Raw genomic sequence first — 15,731 nt, forward strand, 5'->3', positions numbered from 1 at the left:
TATATCACGATATAAACATATACATAAACACATCACATATATATTTTACTATATGTACTGTATTTTTACTTGACTGTATCAATATTGAAACTACTAAATCAACTATAATTTCTGTATTATATTTATAAATAAAATTTATATTGTGTTAAAAAAAAATAAATCTTATATCGATATTTTCTTCTAACAACAATACTTATTTATTAAAAATTTATGCATTATTGCAAATTATATATTAATGCACGTGCACATATCGTGTTATAATCGTGACCACTGAATTGATAACAATTAATAATCGTGCAAAAAACAGAAAAATTAGTTCAAAGTTCTCCAGTTATTAATTATCATGTCTTCGGAATATAATTTTTATGATAAAGTATTATTTAAAATACTTTTTGATAAAAATAATAATTATTAATGCATAATTTTAATATTTTTTTTATTTTTAGGAACATCCACGAATTTTAATTCCTGAATTGTGTAAACAATTTTACAATCTAGGATGGGTAACTGGTACTGGTGGAGGAATATCTATTAAATATAGGTTACAATATTATTATCATATTTTATAAAATTTAAAAAATATATAATAGATTAATATTTTATAATACTTACAGAGAAAAAATTTATATTGCTCCATCTGGGGTTCAAAAAGAACGCATTTGTCCAGATGAATTATTTGTACAAGATATTAGTGGAAATGATATAGAATTGCCAATAAAGAAAAATTTAAAAAAGTCACAATGCACTCCATTATTTATGTGCATATATAGATGGAGAAATGCTGGAGCTGTAATTCATAGTCATTCAAAATTTGCTGTAATGGTAACGTTACATTGGCCTGGAGAAGAATTTCGTGTTACCCATTTAGAAATGATAAAAGGTAAGTAAAATGCATAATCCTTTATTTATTTATGAAAATAAATAAATGCATAATACAGGTATAAGAAATCAACAATTAGAAAGATCATATCGTTATGATGAAGAATTAATGATACCAATAATAGAAAATACTCCATTTGAAGAAGATTTAATATATGAATTGGAAAGAGTTATTCTTACTTATCCAGAAACTTGTGCTGTATTAGTAAGAAGACATGGTATTTATGTTTGGGGTGATACATGGCAACAAGCAAAATCTATGTATGTAATTTAATTTTAACTTGATCTTAATTGTTGAATATTTTTTTATTTTTATCTATTAAACATATTCTTTTTTTAGGGCTGAATGTTATGATTATATACTTGATATTGCCTTACAAATGAAATTAAGTGGATTAGATCCAGCTGCAGTGCCAAAATAAAAAAAAGTATATCTAAATGAATTAAATCCAACTAAAATTCTAAAGAGAAAATAATAAAATTATCAATTAAGAACAATATCTATGTTCATTGATTATTTTTATAAAATAATAAATTAATATCTATATATTTTACAAAAAATTTTATATATATACATGTATTGTAATACTATTTTCTTGAATTTTTATATATTTTTAAGAATCTAAATCAAATGGTTGGAATTCTCTTCTAATTCGTTTTGCTAATTCAATTTCTTCCTCTTCATCCATTTGACAATCTTTCCAATCAGCTCGGTCATCAAGATCTAATATTCTGTCTGAAGCTAGCACTTCTCGACCAAATTGAAGTGGAAAATCTTTTTTTATTCTATAATATAATTTTTCTCTACCTGGTAATTCTACATAAAAATATAGAACACCTGGTTTTGCAATTTGTTGCAAATCAGTATGTGGAGCTAATTCTGACATTTTAAAATTATTACATTCTGCCATTTCCTAAAACAAAAATATTATCAAAATAATTATTAATATATATATAATATATGTTTATATTATCTAACAATCATTAAAAATATATACCATAAATGTTTCTTTCAGAGCTGGTATTTGATTTTTATGAACTGGTACAACTTGTAACTGACAATGAGATGTTTTAAAATTACGTTCAAAAAATACTGGTACTTTATCCATAGTAGCATAATATTTGGATATTGCAGTTTTGTATAATTCAATTTCTTCTTTTACTTCTTTTGGTAAAATAGAAAGACTCTGGTGATGTGTTATTGGTAAAATTAAAAAATGATTCTCAACTAATCCACCTCTAGCAAGTGCAATATAAACTTCTGTACCAACTGATATTACTAAATGCTTAGAAACTTCAGGACTTGATAAACAAAACCAACATTTTGCTTGATCAAATTCTGGTTTTGATCTTTTATTAGAACCTTCAGAAGATTTTGATCTTTTAGATGTTTCTTTAGATTCCATATCATAGAAAAATTGTGTCTGTTTTAATTGTTCCAATTTTTGTAAGGATGGATTATTTGATAACATTGATTTAGGATATGGAGTATCTGTTTCATCTGTAGTTTTCATAATCAAATCAGATAAACGAGTTCTATCAACAGGAGTTAGATTCAATGCATATAACCATTTCTTTTTTTGATTATTCATTACAGATGCAAGTGCTATAAATCTTGTTGCAATTTCAATATTTCCTTCTTGTAAACTTTGATTTCTAAAAATTAAAATAATAAATAAATAGCTAAAAATTTTATTTTAAATAATTTTTTTTTTTTTAAGTTTTATTTTAAATATTAAAAATTGTTATCTACCTATATGGAGGTCTTTCATAATGAATTCCTTCTAATGCTGATACATGATATCTTGGTTTTACTTGAGCAGCTAACCATGCAATTAATTTTGATCCTTGATATTTAAAGTTTGGTTTATTAGGATCTAAATTTGTAACATCAGCTGGCCAAGGAGAGCTCATCAATATGTCAATTCCACGAAAACTAGGTTGACCTTTTAAGCAAGCCTGCTTAATCGACATAACATCATTTTCATCAAAACAAATAGATTTCGTTTCTGAAGAATTATTTTCTATACCACCAATATATGCTATTTTAAGTCCAGAACTAGCAGTATATAATCCACGTTTGCCAAGATAAGTAAGATTTTGACATATTTCACAACCATCTACCTCTGGATAATTATTTAAATCAGCTTGCCTATTAGCACCAATAATATATGTTGGAACTGGTATATTTTTTATACCAATTTTATAATCTTCAAGTTCTGTATTGTTTTTACCAAAAAAATTTCCAACACATAATAAAAAATCAAAAGGTCCACTTTTTTTATTAATAGCATCGATTTTATTAAATAAAAATTTAAAATGTCCCTCAACATCTCCACAAATTAACACTTTTTGCTTTTCAGTCATATTTAACCTATGTTTTACCAAATAAAAATATGCACAATCAATATGATACAGAAATTATATTATATGAAAACTTATAAATCTTATAATTAAGATAACTTTTTATTATCATTATTCTACTAGTTTTTATCGTAAAAATATATAAATTTTCATTAACATTTTATTATTTTTTTAATATAAATAAATATCATGTACAATTAAACATCGAAATATATTCTCCTAACTTCAGTTGGAAATAAAATTAATTCCTAAATTCTCCACGCTAAATAATAGAGGGCATATCAAAACAATAGTAAGATAACACAATTTATAATAGTTTTATCATGGACTAACTATAAAATAGAGATTCAACATTCAATATATTGTACAATATATATTGTAAAATTCTACAATAGATGGCAACACTAGGATATCTCAATAATATGACTGATTTTTATATATACTTTTTCTTACTGTCCCTAAATTTCATTTCAAAATTTGTTCAAAAATCATGTATTTTAAATCTTAATAGATTTAATGTGTAAATAAACAAAGTTATAATTAAAACTTTATTTTTCGAATTCTCATTAAAATATAAATGATTATGCATATTTATATTGGTTATATAAATTTTTATAAAACAATTAATTGAAATATATAATAATTGATTCTAAATTCACAAAATCTATATATATATTTTTTTTAATTTTTTAAATATATAACTTTTAAAACTTTTAATTTTATAAATATATAACTTTTATCTTTAAAATTATTAAGAGAATATTATATGTAAATTATCAAGAGAATATAATTTTTTTATTTTATTTATAAATTTCATTTAAAAATTCTAAATTAAGATTTCTAAGTCAACTTAAAACATAAACAAACTAAAAATATATGTTTATATTTAATAATTTTAAAAAATCAAAATGAAAATATTGCAATTATTTAAATAACTTCAAATAATACTTTAATAATACATGAAAATCTAATCTAAATCTAATCGCAGCCAATTAGCTCATATTATTTGTTATACAATTTTATAATTATATTATAATATTAGTTATATATGATATAATTATAAATTATATATCAAATAATAATGATTGCCCAGGTCTCACCTCGTGGAGGTTGCTGCTGATAGGAGACCCACCCTAACCACGTCCCATCCACCCTCCTTTGCGCAAAAAAATATTAATTTTTAAATAAATTTTTCTTTTGATAGACATTTGCAAAACGTTCAAACTCTTGATCGCTGTGCAAAACAAACTACAAAAGAAATTACAAGGAAAACCGACACGAAAATCTAAAGTAATATTTCTTAATTTTTAAATTAAGAAATACATTCTTATCAATATAATTCCTATCAATATTTTATTAAAAAGCACAAAAAAAAAAAAAAAAGCATGTTAAGTGCTTTTCATAAAATATTATACTATTTTATCCATTATCCAACTTATCTACATTATATTATTTTATCCATTATCCAACTTATCTACATTATATTATTTTATCTACTTAATTAACACCCTTGATTATGCATGCACTTAATACTAAATATATTTTATAAAATATTTTCTACTATTAAATATTATTATTGAATATCTCTTATATATATTATTTTGATTATGAAAATAACTTACCTAATCAAATTTAATTGAAAATATAAATACAAATCTAACTTAATTTGCCTATTCCGTAAATTTTCTATTTTTATTTAATGGATAGATAAATATCCAAATAATATATATATAATAAAAGATATTCTTTTTATTTTTAGGGGCCCCTATTTATTATTAAAATTAAATAAAAATTAAATAATTTCTTTGAATATCCTACCTAATAGGAATCTTTTTTTCCATATGGAAAATTATTATTCCATATATATTACAATCTAAAACTAATAAAGGATGAAGAATTTTATATACTTTCTTCTTCATAATTAACTGGTTCCTGAAACAAATTATATTGCAATTTAGATTTAATAAAGGATGAAGAATTTTATACACTTTTTTTTGATAGCTGACTGGTTCCTGAAACAAACTTTAAAATAGATTTAGTAAAATTCAAGAAAAAAATTTTATTTTGTAACAATACATACGTATACTTCTTTCTTCTAATTCTTTCTTCAAAAGATATCTGTAAAAATCTCAATTATTGGATTAGTTATTAAAAAACAACAATTTATACCTGAAAAAAACATATTATTATTTAACAGAAAATCAAATCATTATTAAGTAATTCATAATTTTCAATAAAAAAAACAAACCTATCATTTAATATATTTATATATTATAATAATATTTTTGAAACAAATGCTTTGGTAATAATAAGGGATGCTGAAAAAGAAAAAAGAAAGAAAAAATGGCTAGAAGAGCCATCAAAATAATCACTCAATCCACTCAATGAAAACCCGAACAAACCGTGAGTGGAATATGTTTTTTGTTTCGCAACACTAATTTACTAAATTCTCAAAAGAAATCGCGAGGAGTGCTTTATTATATATGCAATTCAATTTATCCGAGAAAAAAAAAACAAAAAAAAAAATAGAACATATTCGAAGCATGCAATATTAATTACTAATTATTAATTTATGCACTCATTTCATTATACGCAACACTAATAGCGGAACTGCAACCATATTAGAGGTTGCTATTATATAACCACCATTGTGCAGCTCTTCTTTTAACTGCGTTAGGTGATTAGGTGGTCCAAAAACAGGAACATATTTCCACAATTCCAGTGGAAAACTTTGGGCATTTTTTCAACGCAACACTATTATAAAAAACGCGAATATTTATTAACGCAACACTATTTTTAAAAAACGCGATTATTCATCAACGCAACACTAATAAACAATCGCGATTCAACAATATCGCAACACTAATTCATAAAAACTTTAATACAAATTTATTGAATGAATGACAAGTTATTTCAAATATATTAATATGATAAATAACAATACTAGAAAATTAAAAGAAAGATCAAATCTCAATTTAAGATTAAATATAATAATTAAAATATTTAAAGACAAACGCGATACTTTTAAAATCGCAACACTAAAACAAACGCGATCATTATTTTATATCGCAACACTAAAGCAAACGCGATTATTTTATATCGCAACACTAAAACAAACGCGATTATTTTATATCGCAACACTAAAGCAAACGCGATTATTTTATATCGCAACACTAAAGCAAAATCGCGATTTGCCCATGATGACTGGATGAACGATGGGCCAGCATGCAAATTGGCCAGACGATACAACATATACTACGTATTACTAAAACGAGCACAGTGACAAAGTAGTAACAATGACTTCCCATCCTTTGAACTTGAAACAAATCCAAAAAATGAGAAATCATTCGTTGCAGCCCCTCTTCGCGACAGTTTGTCGAGGCCTCTTCGGTCTTCCTCCTTCGGGCGCAATGCCCGCTGAAACTTAAATCTAGGCTCGAGATTCACTAATCGCAAATCAAGAAAAAAAAGAAAAAAAAATGACTAAATCGCGGAAACTGAGTGCACATGAACGACCAACGATCGCAATGATCATTCTCCGTACATGCGCAAAATCTCGAGCATAACGTTCGTTTCGAAACCAAATCACGACCGCGACCACGGAATTCGAAAAATTCGACGAGCAGAACCAGAGACGAATGGTAATAATCCATTCGTCTCAGCTTTACCCTCGATTTTTCAAATTTTATTTCCTGAAACAGGTTGTCACGCGAAAACGCGCCTACCCGATCGGAGACTGTGACAACCTGCCCGGCCCTACCTACTTATAATTAACAGACATACCAGAAGTATACTACCTACCTACCTAGCCCTATATTTAAAAAATGGCAAAACAGGCATACCAACACATTCATTCCACGATTCTCACACATAATACTCGGGCGCAAATGCCTACACTAGGGAAAACGTCCCGGGACGCCTCCGACACCCGAGCTTGGCACACTACTCGCATACTCTAAACTTTACGTACCATTTTTCTGAAATCGACTGACGATGGCTAGCAACCATTGCGAAAATTGCGATAAAAACATCGCATTTCAATCGTAATTATGTACAGTTATGATTAAAATAATACGTATGACTAAGAAAACGAGATTACTGGATGATACGATATGTATTGTTATAATTTAAGAATAAGTTAATATTATTATTTATAATCCGCAATATTTAATAGCGGATGTAAAATTATTATTATAAATTGTAATTTGATTGATTAATTGTGAATGGAATATATAATAATTTGAAACGACGCAATTCCATAGCCTAATCATACACACACAATATGAAAAATACGTCGTGCACGATACACTAACACATCGTCAATCGCTAATTTTTTATTAACTTATGAACTAAGGTCATCATGCCCATTGCCTTTCTCTCACCCAAGTAGCACTTGGGCACGTGAGTGAGATCCTGGCAATGAACACGGAAGGGGTTAAATCTGAAAATCCTGAGCTAAAAAAAGTATTAATTTTCAATCTAACGAACTAATGTTCTTTAATATTTATTCGTTTTACTTCAAGTTTTAATAAATTTTTAGAAATATAATGAATTATTACTGACTTTTATATTAAATAAGGAAAAAATATATATATGTACAAATAATTAATAAGAAATTTATTTGTGATAATTAATAATAAAGGATAATTGATTTTAAATAAAATATTAATAAAAAATAACCTCAGATGATCTCTTCATCAAAACACATTTTCGAAAATGTAATAACAGTATTTAAAACTTGTTGTTTTGATTCAGAAATCTATCTGTCGCGAAATATCTTCTTGCACATATAATTTATTACATTTTTGTACGAAAGGAATACAAAACTATATTTTTATAATTTAATTTCAAACTTATGTTTATAATAAAGAAAATCGTACAATGAAGCAGGTGAAATTGAATATTGTTTATTATCATATGATAATAAATAATTATTATTATAATATAATCACAATTTTATTATTATATTATTATTATTAAATTATAAATATTATTTTAAAACTTTATTCGTACAATATTAATTATCAATATTATCTTGTTAAAAACGCGATGTGCAAGAAAATCTATCCTGATCTAATAAATAAAACAAAATGTTACTACTCACGGGTATAATAATACCCGTGGTCACTGTGCTCGTGCAAAAATCTACGTATACAACCAGTCACTCGTGTCGATTCGGATCTTTCATCCTACGACATGATTGAGTGACCAGAGGAACAGAAATGCATGCGACTCACCATTGCTGCGAAGAATCTGCGTTGTCATCTATACTGCTGTGGGAAGTCGTAAAATATCTATAACAAAAAGCAAAAGAACATAATTTAAAATACAATCTATATTTTGAAAAAATTGAAATAAGAAAAAATAAAATTCTATTAGAATAGATAATATAATAATAATAAAGATTGAAATTCTAATGGATTTTAATAATAATAAAAATTTTAATAATTTTAATAATAATAAGAATCTAATAGAAAAAACTTGAAATTTAAAAATTTAATGATTTAATGATTTTGTTTTATAGATAGAAGAATTTAAATAGAATAAAAGAATAGAATAATTACCTCTTCGTGTGATGGATGATTGCCTTATGCTCTTGAAAAAACACTGACTCTACCCTGTACCGAAAACGAATATTTATAGAAAAAAAAAAATAAAAATAAGAGACTAACACTTCGATTTATAATCGATGAACAAACACTGATTCTAATTTCGCGACTATATATATATATATATAATTAGATTAAATTAGAGCAGTAGTGCTCTAAAAAAGATACTATTACGAAGCAATCACTGACTCTACCAACCGCATTGTGCGCGGTCAAAAATTTTTTCAAAAATCCAGGGGATGATGACAGCATCTTTAACAGAATATAGAATATTATATGTAATTTTTTTTTACAAAACATAGCTTTGATTATTTAAAAATTTTAAAATAATAATAGATATAGTAGATATTCTATTAAATTCAAAATTTCAAAAATAGAGAATTAAAAATTTAATAAACTTTAATAATTTAAAATTTAAGAATTAAGAATCTAATAATTCATTTCAGAAAAATTAAAAATTAATGTTTTTAAAATATCAATTTCTTTTCTTAATAATACAAAAAATAAAATAAAATGATTGGAAATATGAAAAAATAATTACCTCTTCGCGTGATGGATGATTGCTTTATACTCTTCAGAAACACTGACTTTACTCTATACCGAAAGCGAATATTTAAAATAAAAAAATAAAAATAAAAAATTATTAACGCGTCCGTTTATATTATATAATCGGCGAACAAACACTGATTCTAATTTCGCGTATAATTATTATAATTAAATTTAATTAGAGCTCTTATGCTCTAAAAAATATTAAAAATACTACGAAACAAACACTGACTCTACAGACCACATTGCACGTGGTCACATTTTCTGAAATTAAAACTAGATTAATGGGAAGGGATAAAGCAGGAAAAGAAATAAAATATTTTTTTGATATTTTTCTTCCTTTTCCTATTAAGCATTTGTTCTAAAAATATTACTATTTTTTAAAGTTATTTAAAGTTATATTGATAATATTATATATTTTAAAGTTATATAAATAACTATTAATAAAGCTATAATTATATAAGCTATATAAAATTATTAATTATGAATAAAGGCAATATTATAGATTAATGAATTTCTTAATATGTATTAATATGCATTAAGAAATTCATTAGTTTTATTTTCTATTATTTTTAACTATAATATTTTCGAAAATTAAATTATATATTACTTAATAATGATATGTATCATTAATAATTCAATAAAAAAAAAGAATAGAAATGTAAAAAATTTTTAAACTTTACCAGTTCTGTATGATGACGTCCATATTGAAATTTTTCCCGCCTTGTATATCATCCCAATAATCAATTAATAATCTGAAGAAAAGAAAACCAAAACTTTAAAATAAAAGTACAAAATGTACAATAAAATTAATTATGTTAAAATAAAATAATAATTAAACTTAAATTCTTTTTTAAAAACTTTTTTAAAAACTTATGGCGAGCTATTTTATAATTTTAACCTTCACATAGATGAATAAAGAAAAAAGCAATAATTTAGCCTTTAAATAATTATAATAATAAATGAATCAATTATAACAAAGATATTAATTGTATAATAGATACAAATGATAAAGAATTCCTATCACAATAAAGAATTACACCAAAAAATAAGCAAATATTACGCACAAATAAATTACACACCTCACAGAAAAATGATACGTCTGAACACTACTAATATCGAGAGCAGAATGATACCTCGTACCACAATTTCGATTATCGAATCGTGAATTAAGGAGGGGATACGCTCGAAAGTTTGACAACAAATTGAGTCATGGACATGAAATCTCAATTTCTTGGAATACTCGTAATATAAGAAATGTTTACATTTTCAAACATAACATAGACGAATAAGAGAGATAGATATATAAACATAACAGATGACGCATTTAAAAGACGTATTTAATATATTATTAAAGTAATATAATTTGACGGAAAAAATTGATTCTTTGGTTCTAATGAACTAATTACTATATATTCATTGTACAATAATATAAATAAAAAGACAAATGAAATTTATTCTAAATATTTTTGCGAAAAGAAATAAAATCTTACCATATTTGAAGAAAAATAATTAATAATTTGGCTATGTGTAATAAATTCTTGTAATGTATGCATTCTTTCGAAGTCATTTCGGCATAATCGAATAATAATCTATAATAAAAATCGAGATCACAAAAAAAAATATTTAAAATTAAAATTATATTAAAATAAAAACAATAATTAAATTTAAATTTTGACTAGAATGGTTATAGTACAAGCAAGGTTGGTAACCTCAATAGTCAAATAGATGATAGAAGGAAAAAATATAAAAGAACTTAAAAAACTCATGAATTCCGTAATTATAATGTTTAATAAATTATTGAATAAATAAGTAAAACAATAATCTATAAATTTGATGATATAATAAAAGCAAAATTACTTACTACATAATCAAATCGAGCTGATGCGTCCGATCACAATGATTTTCGAGAAAAGAATGATACCATGCAATACAGATTCGCCTAGGAGCTTTCTAATTGGTTGAAACGATGTGGTCCTTATTTTCTTAAGCCGCGCGAAAATTAAAGTATTATACAATGCATTTTAATTGACGATTTCTGTAACATCAAAATTTTACGAAGATTTCTTTATTAAAAATATAAAATTATATATATGAAAATTATTTATCAAAATTAATTTAATATAAAATACAATTTTGTGTTAATATTTAACACAAAAAATAATCAAATTAAAAAATTTTGAAATATTATTAATGAATACAAAATAAAAATTAATTAAAATTAAAATAGAAATTAAACAAATATTAAAAAATGAATGAAATATAATATAAAAAAAAATAAATTGAAAATAAATAAAAACTAAGAATTAATTTCCATGTTATCTATCACTTTTTATTGTCATCCCATGTCGTTCAAAAAATTTAAACTTAATCTTAATTCTAAGGAATTCTCTAATAAAATTCCACATAAAATTGAAAATTCAAAAGAAGAATAAAAAAAAAATAATTTGATTCTCGAAAAGCAAAGAAATGAAAAGATTGAAAGTACATATTATAATTCATCTTAAATTAAGGAATATAATTTTGTGTAGAGCATATTTATATATATTTAATCCATAAATATTTATTTTATATTTAAAGATTTAAGATTCTAAAATGCATACATTCAATTCGCCTGATAATTCTATTTTACGATAAGTGTTAATAAAATAATATCTGCAATTTAATTTAGATAATTAAAATACTCAAAAGAAATTTGATATGAATCTAAATTGGATTACGTAATTCTTGATTTGTTATCATTTTTTAAGAATAATCCTTTTTAAGAATAATTTTTTAAAGAATAATCCTTGAAAAGTTTTCAGTAATGAAAGAATCTATAACATGTGTAGTCTATAAAAATGATACCAAAATGATACAGGTTTCGTAAAATGAAAGATCTACACATGGAGACATAAACTTAAAATAAAAAAAAAAATTACAAAATATTAATATTAATGATTAATTTAAATATGAAAATATAAAAATAGATAAAAAACAATTAATTATAATAGTAAATTAAATTAAAAAATTATAAAATATAGAAAGAAGATTATTAATATTAGATTTAAATATTAATTATAAATATTTATAATAATAAAATATCTAATAGCTATAAAAATTAAAAAACAAATTAAAAAAAAATTATTTTATATTTTTAAATTTATTTATTAATTTAATTATTATTATATAAAATAGGAAAAGAACAGAAATAGATTAAAAATTTTTGAATCAATATATATTCTAAAGTATCAAATAAAACAATATAGATAAAAAGATTAAATAGTAAGGATGTGGATAAAAATAAGGTAAAAATTGATCTTTAGTATCTTTTGAGTATTGAGTATTGAGTAAAAACATCTTTTCAAAAAATAATCTTTCTAAAAACATTTAAGAGATGGCGTTAATAATCAATTCTTACATTATCTCTATCTTTTTCTTATTATTTGCTTTTCTTGTCTATATTAATTTCATTTACGCCACTCTAGAGATGGCGTTGATTTCCGAATTTTTAATCTATCTCTGTCCTTCTTCCACTATTTGCTCTACATTTGCCGTAAGAATGCGATCAATGATGTAAATATTAATTATGAAATGTCAGTTGAATACATTATTACATTTTTTTTATAAATACATTATATCTTAATATATCTCTTTAATATAAATAATATAGATATTAAATTCGATTCTGATTCGACGTTTGATATTTAAATAAATGAAAGTTTGAGCTGGTTTGATAATAATGAAAGTAGAAAGAAATTTTGAAGCATTTTGACAAAAAGCAACATCATCGAAGATTATTTTATTAAATTATTCATCTATCTTATGTATTTTGTCTATTTATATATTGATAAATAAATATTTAAGAGACTATAGTCGATAATAACGAAAATGATAAAAATTTTAGAAAATACTTTTCAACCGTCGATATATTTGTCGATACAAAATTGTTAGTGATTATTTGATGATGCTTTTTACATATACGTAATTTGAATAATATTACTTTGTATTAATTAAAGTTATTTTATTAAAATAAAAGATATTTGATTAAAATTAAACGTTTTATTTATAATTGAAATATATTTTATTTGATGTTTCAGATCATGTAAAGCTAATCATTTATACAACACGCAATATTATTTTTAAAAATAAGTTTTAACTAAGAAAAAATTGAAAACTAAAAACTTTGTTGCGAATTTTCGTGTGGTAGCATAATAATTTGGTCGTGAGAACTTGTTCCGAATAGACCACACCGTATCGTCAAATGACCAACATCTGGAAGTGATTTTCATGTCGTAAAATCTTACTACCTACCTGCTGACCGTGCATAATTTCGCATATATATCATTAAAAATACAACCGTGACAAAAATACTATTAAAAAATCATCCGTGACAGATCAAAAAAGAGAGAGAGAGAGAGAGAGAGAGAGAGAATAAGAAAATACGAATGATATGATGGATAAATTTAAACAATTTCCAACAGATAAATAATTTTCAAAGTTTTCAAATCATTATATAATAACTCGATAATGTATCTTCTGCATTCGTTTAAAATATGTTTGACCGCGAACAATAGAGAAAAACCGGAAGAATTTATTTGGAGAACAGAAGAAACTTACCCTTGGGCTTACTGGTAGCTAAAAAAACTGCAAATAAATACACACCTTTACACAAACTCGTGTATATACAGTCACACCTACATAAGGAATTCGTATAACCCAGCCAGTTGCTGCGGTGCGCAAGAGTAATAAAAAAAGAAACACGAGAGGAAAGGACCGTTGGCAAAGAGAGGCGGCAACGGAAGCAACGTCGAAGAGATGTTATATATATGAAATAGAATGAGAAAGAGAAACGGTACACGCGTACGTCTGTGTTAGTAAAATTATGGTGGGGATGGTTACATAGAGTCGCTACTAGGCGTGGCATATGGAACCACCCAACCGACCAATCAGAACAGGAGGCGTTATCTAGACGTATAACAATGCTTCGTGTAATACATAGTTCAGTGGTTCTCAACCGGTATAAAATCAACTTTTTGACCGTAAAGATATCGTGCAATCGTGAAAATTTTTTCAAATATACGGTTCGAGCATACGCCTTGTATGAAATAAAAGCTCGAAAACTAATTGTTTCTAAATTACATGGTCATAGAAAATAATTAATCTGTGCGAGCAGTATATTATCCTCATGAAAGCCTTTATCACACCACGGTGGGATGAAACAGGGCTTAAGTACCGCCTACGTTAGAAATCATTGACACAGGCGCAACTCGTGAGGTTATGCGGCTGCGTTGGTACGACGAAAGCTTTTCCAGAATCCGGAACGATAGAAGGAGGCAGAGAAACAAAGAGAAAGCGATGAAGAGAGAGATGATGAGACAGTGGTGAAAAGAGGGACAGAAAGGGAGGTGCGAACAGAGAGAGAAAGATGGAAGAAAGGGTAGCAAGTTGGAGGAACGTTGGTCTACGCTCGGTGGGGAGTCCAGCGTGCACCGTGCATCCAGTTGTATACCTAAATGCGTACGGCACTGTTTTAATAGTACACACGCGTAGTCACGGCCCAATGAATTGATCCCGCGAGGTGCATCCCCCGGATAAAAAAGATGTCGCGCCATCTTTGAGGGCACTCCCGCTTCCAGAGGGCTAGCGCGCGCATTTTCGATCGTGGACCGTCACCCAGCGCATAGGTTTTTCTCTAAGCAAACGCGCGTGTTTAAAACAAGTTTTGATTAAGAATGAAAGAATCATTAAATTATCGCCATAAATCGTTTAAAATTGCCGCTAAATTATGGGACCGATAATGTTAAGACCAATGAAAAAATAAAATTTGATTATCGTAAAATTATTATTTAAATAAATATTGAGATATGTAATATTCCAAACATTAAATGTTTATAATTCGCAATATTTTAATATGCAGTGTTAACACAGAATAACTGTCAGCTCTGCGTAAGATGGTTTAAAAAATTAACATTGTAAAAGTGTCATTTCGATCGCGTTCTTGATGTATAATCGAAAACGAAGGTTTCCGTTTACATTCATTGAAGTTCCGTCGGGCGGATAAAGATGTGTGTGAAAGGAAGTGAACAGTAATTTTTTATCAAGACTTACTTAGAACAGATCGTAATTAACACGAAGTACTTTCAGTGTAGAAAAAAATTGTGACGTATATATTTCCTTTTTTTTTTATATATGTATATATATATATATGTATATGTATATATAATTGAACACTTTTAAGAAACTTTTTTATGAATATTTTATAAAAATTTAAATTTCGAATCGTTAATAACATGGAACAATTAACAATAGTGTAGAGTAACATTTATAATTAATTACAGAAGAGAAAAAAAA

The 15,731-nt window shown here is 25.5% G+C and overlaps 2 protein-coding genes across 2 annotated transcripts; one reads left to right on the plus strand and one right to left on the minus strand.

Annotated features, from left to right (window-relative positions):
- Positions 1-151: 151 nt before the first annotated feature.
- On the plus strand, positions 152-1,417 carry LOC122715835 (probable methylthioribulose-1-phosphate dehydratase). The gene is made up of 5 exons (XM_043938350.1): positions 152-373; positions 447-541; positions 615-880; positions 939-1,140; positions 1,220-1,417. Exons 1-5 carry the CDS (start codon positions 344-346, stop codon positions 1,299-1,301), a joined length of 675 nt encoding a protein of 224 aa, XP_043794285.1. The 5' UTR covers positions 152-343; the 3' UTR covers positions 1,302-1,417.
- On the minus strand, positions 1,377-3,388 carry LOC122715833 (CWF19-like protein 1). Its single transcript, XM_043938347.1, has 3 exons — positions 2,633-3,388; positions 1,878-2,535; positions 1,377-1,793 (listed from the first exon to the last, which is right to left on the minus strand). Exons 1-3 carry the CDS (start codon positions 3,244-3,246, stop codon positions 1,494-1,496), a joined length of 1,572 nt encoding a protein of 523 aa, XP_043794282.1. The 5' UTR covers positions 3,247-3,388; the 3' UTR covers positions 1,377-1,493.
- Between the last annotated feature and the right edge of the window lie 12,343 nt (positions 3,389-15,731).

The sequence above is a fragment of the Apis laboriosa genome, unplaced genomic scaffold (genome assembly GCF_014066325.1).
Source record: "Apis laboriosa isolate Shangri-la unplaced genomic scaffold, ASM1406632v1 scaffold40_cov151, whole genome shotgun sequence".
NCBI lineage: Eukaryota > Metazoa > Arthropoda > Insecta > Hymenoptera > Apidae > Apis > Apis laboriosa.

Bases quoted from the DNA above. Each gene is read 5' to 3' on its own strand.
- LOC122715835 (XM_043938350.1), top strand. From the start codon at position 344: ATGTCTTCGGAATATAATTTTTATGATAAA. The intron at 374-446 runs GTATTATTTAAA...TTTTATTTTTAG, and splicing joins AATATAATTTTTATGATAAA to GAACATCCACGAATTTTAAT. The intron at 542-614 runs GTTACAATATTA...TAATACTTACAG, and splicing joins GGAATATCTATTAAATATAG to AGAAAAAATTTATATTGCTC.
- LOC122715833 (XM_043938347.1), bottom strand. From the start codon at position 3,246: ATGACTGAAAAGCAAAAAGTGTTAATTTGTGGAGATGTTGAGGGACAT. The intron at 2,536-2,632 runs GTAGATAACAAT...TTTAATTTTTAG, and splicing joins TATGAAAGACCTCCATATAG to AAATCAAAGTTTACAAGAAG. The intron at 1,794-1,877 runs GTATATATTTTT...TTTTTGTTTTAG, and splicing joins CTCTGAAAGAAACATTTATG to GAAATGGCAGAATGTAATAA.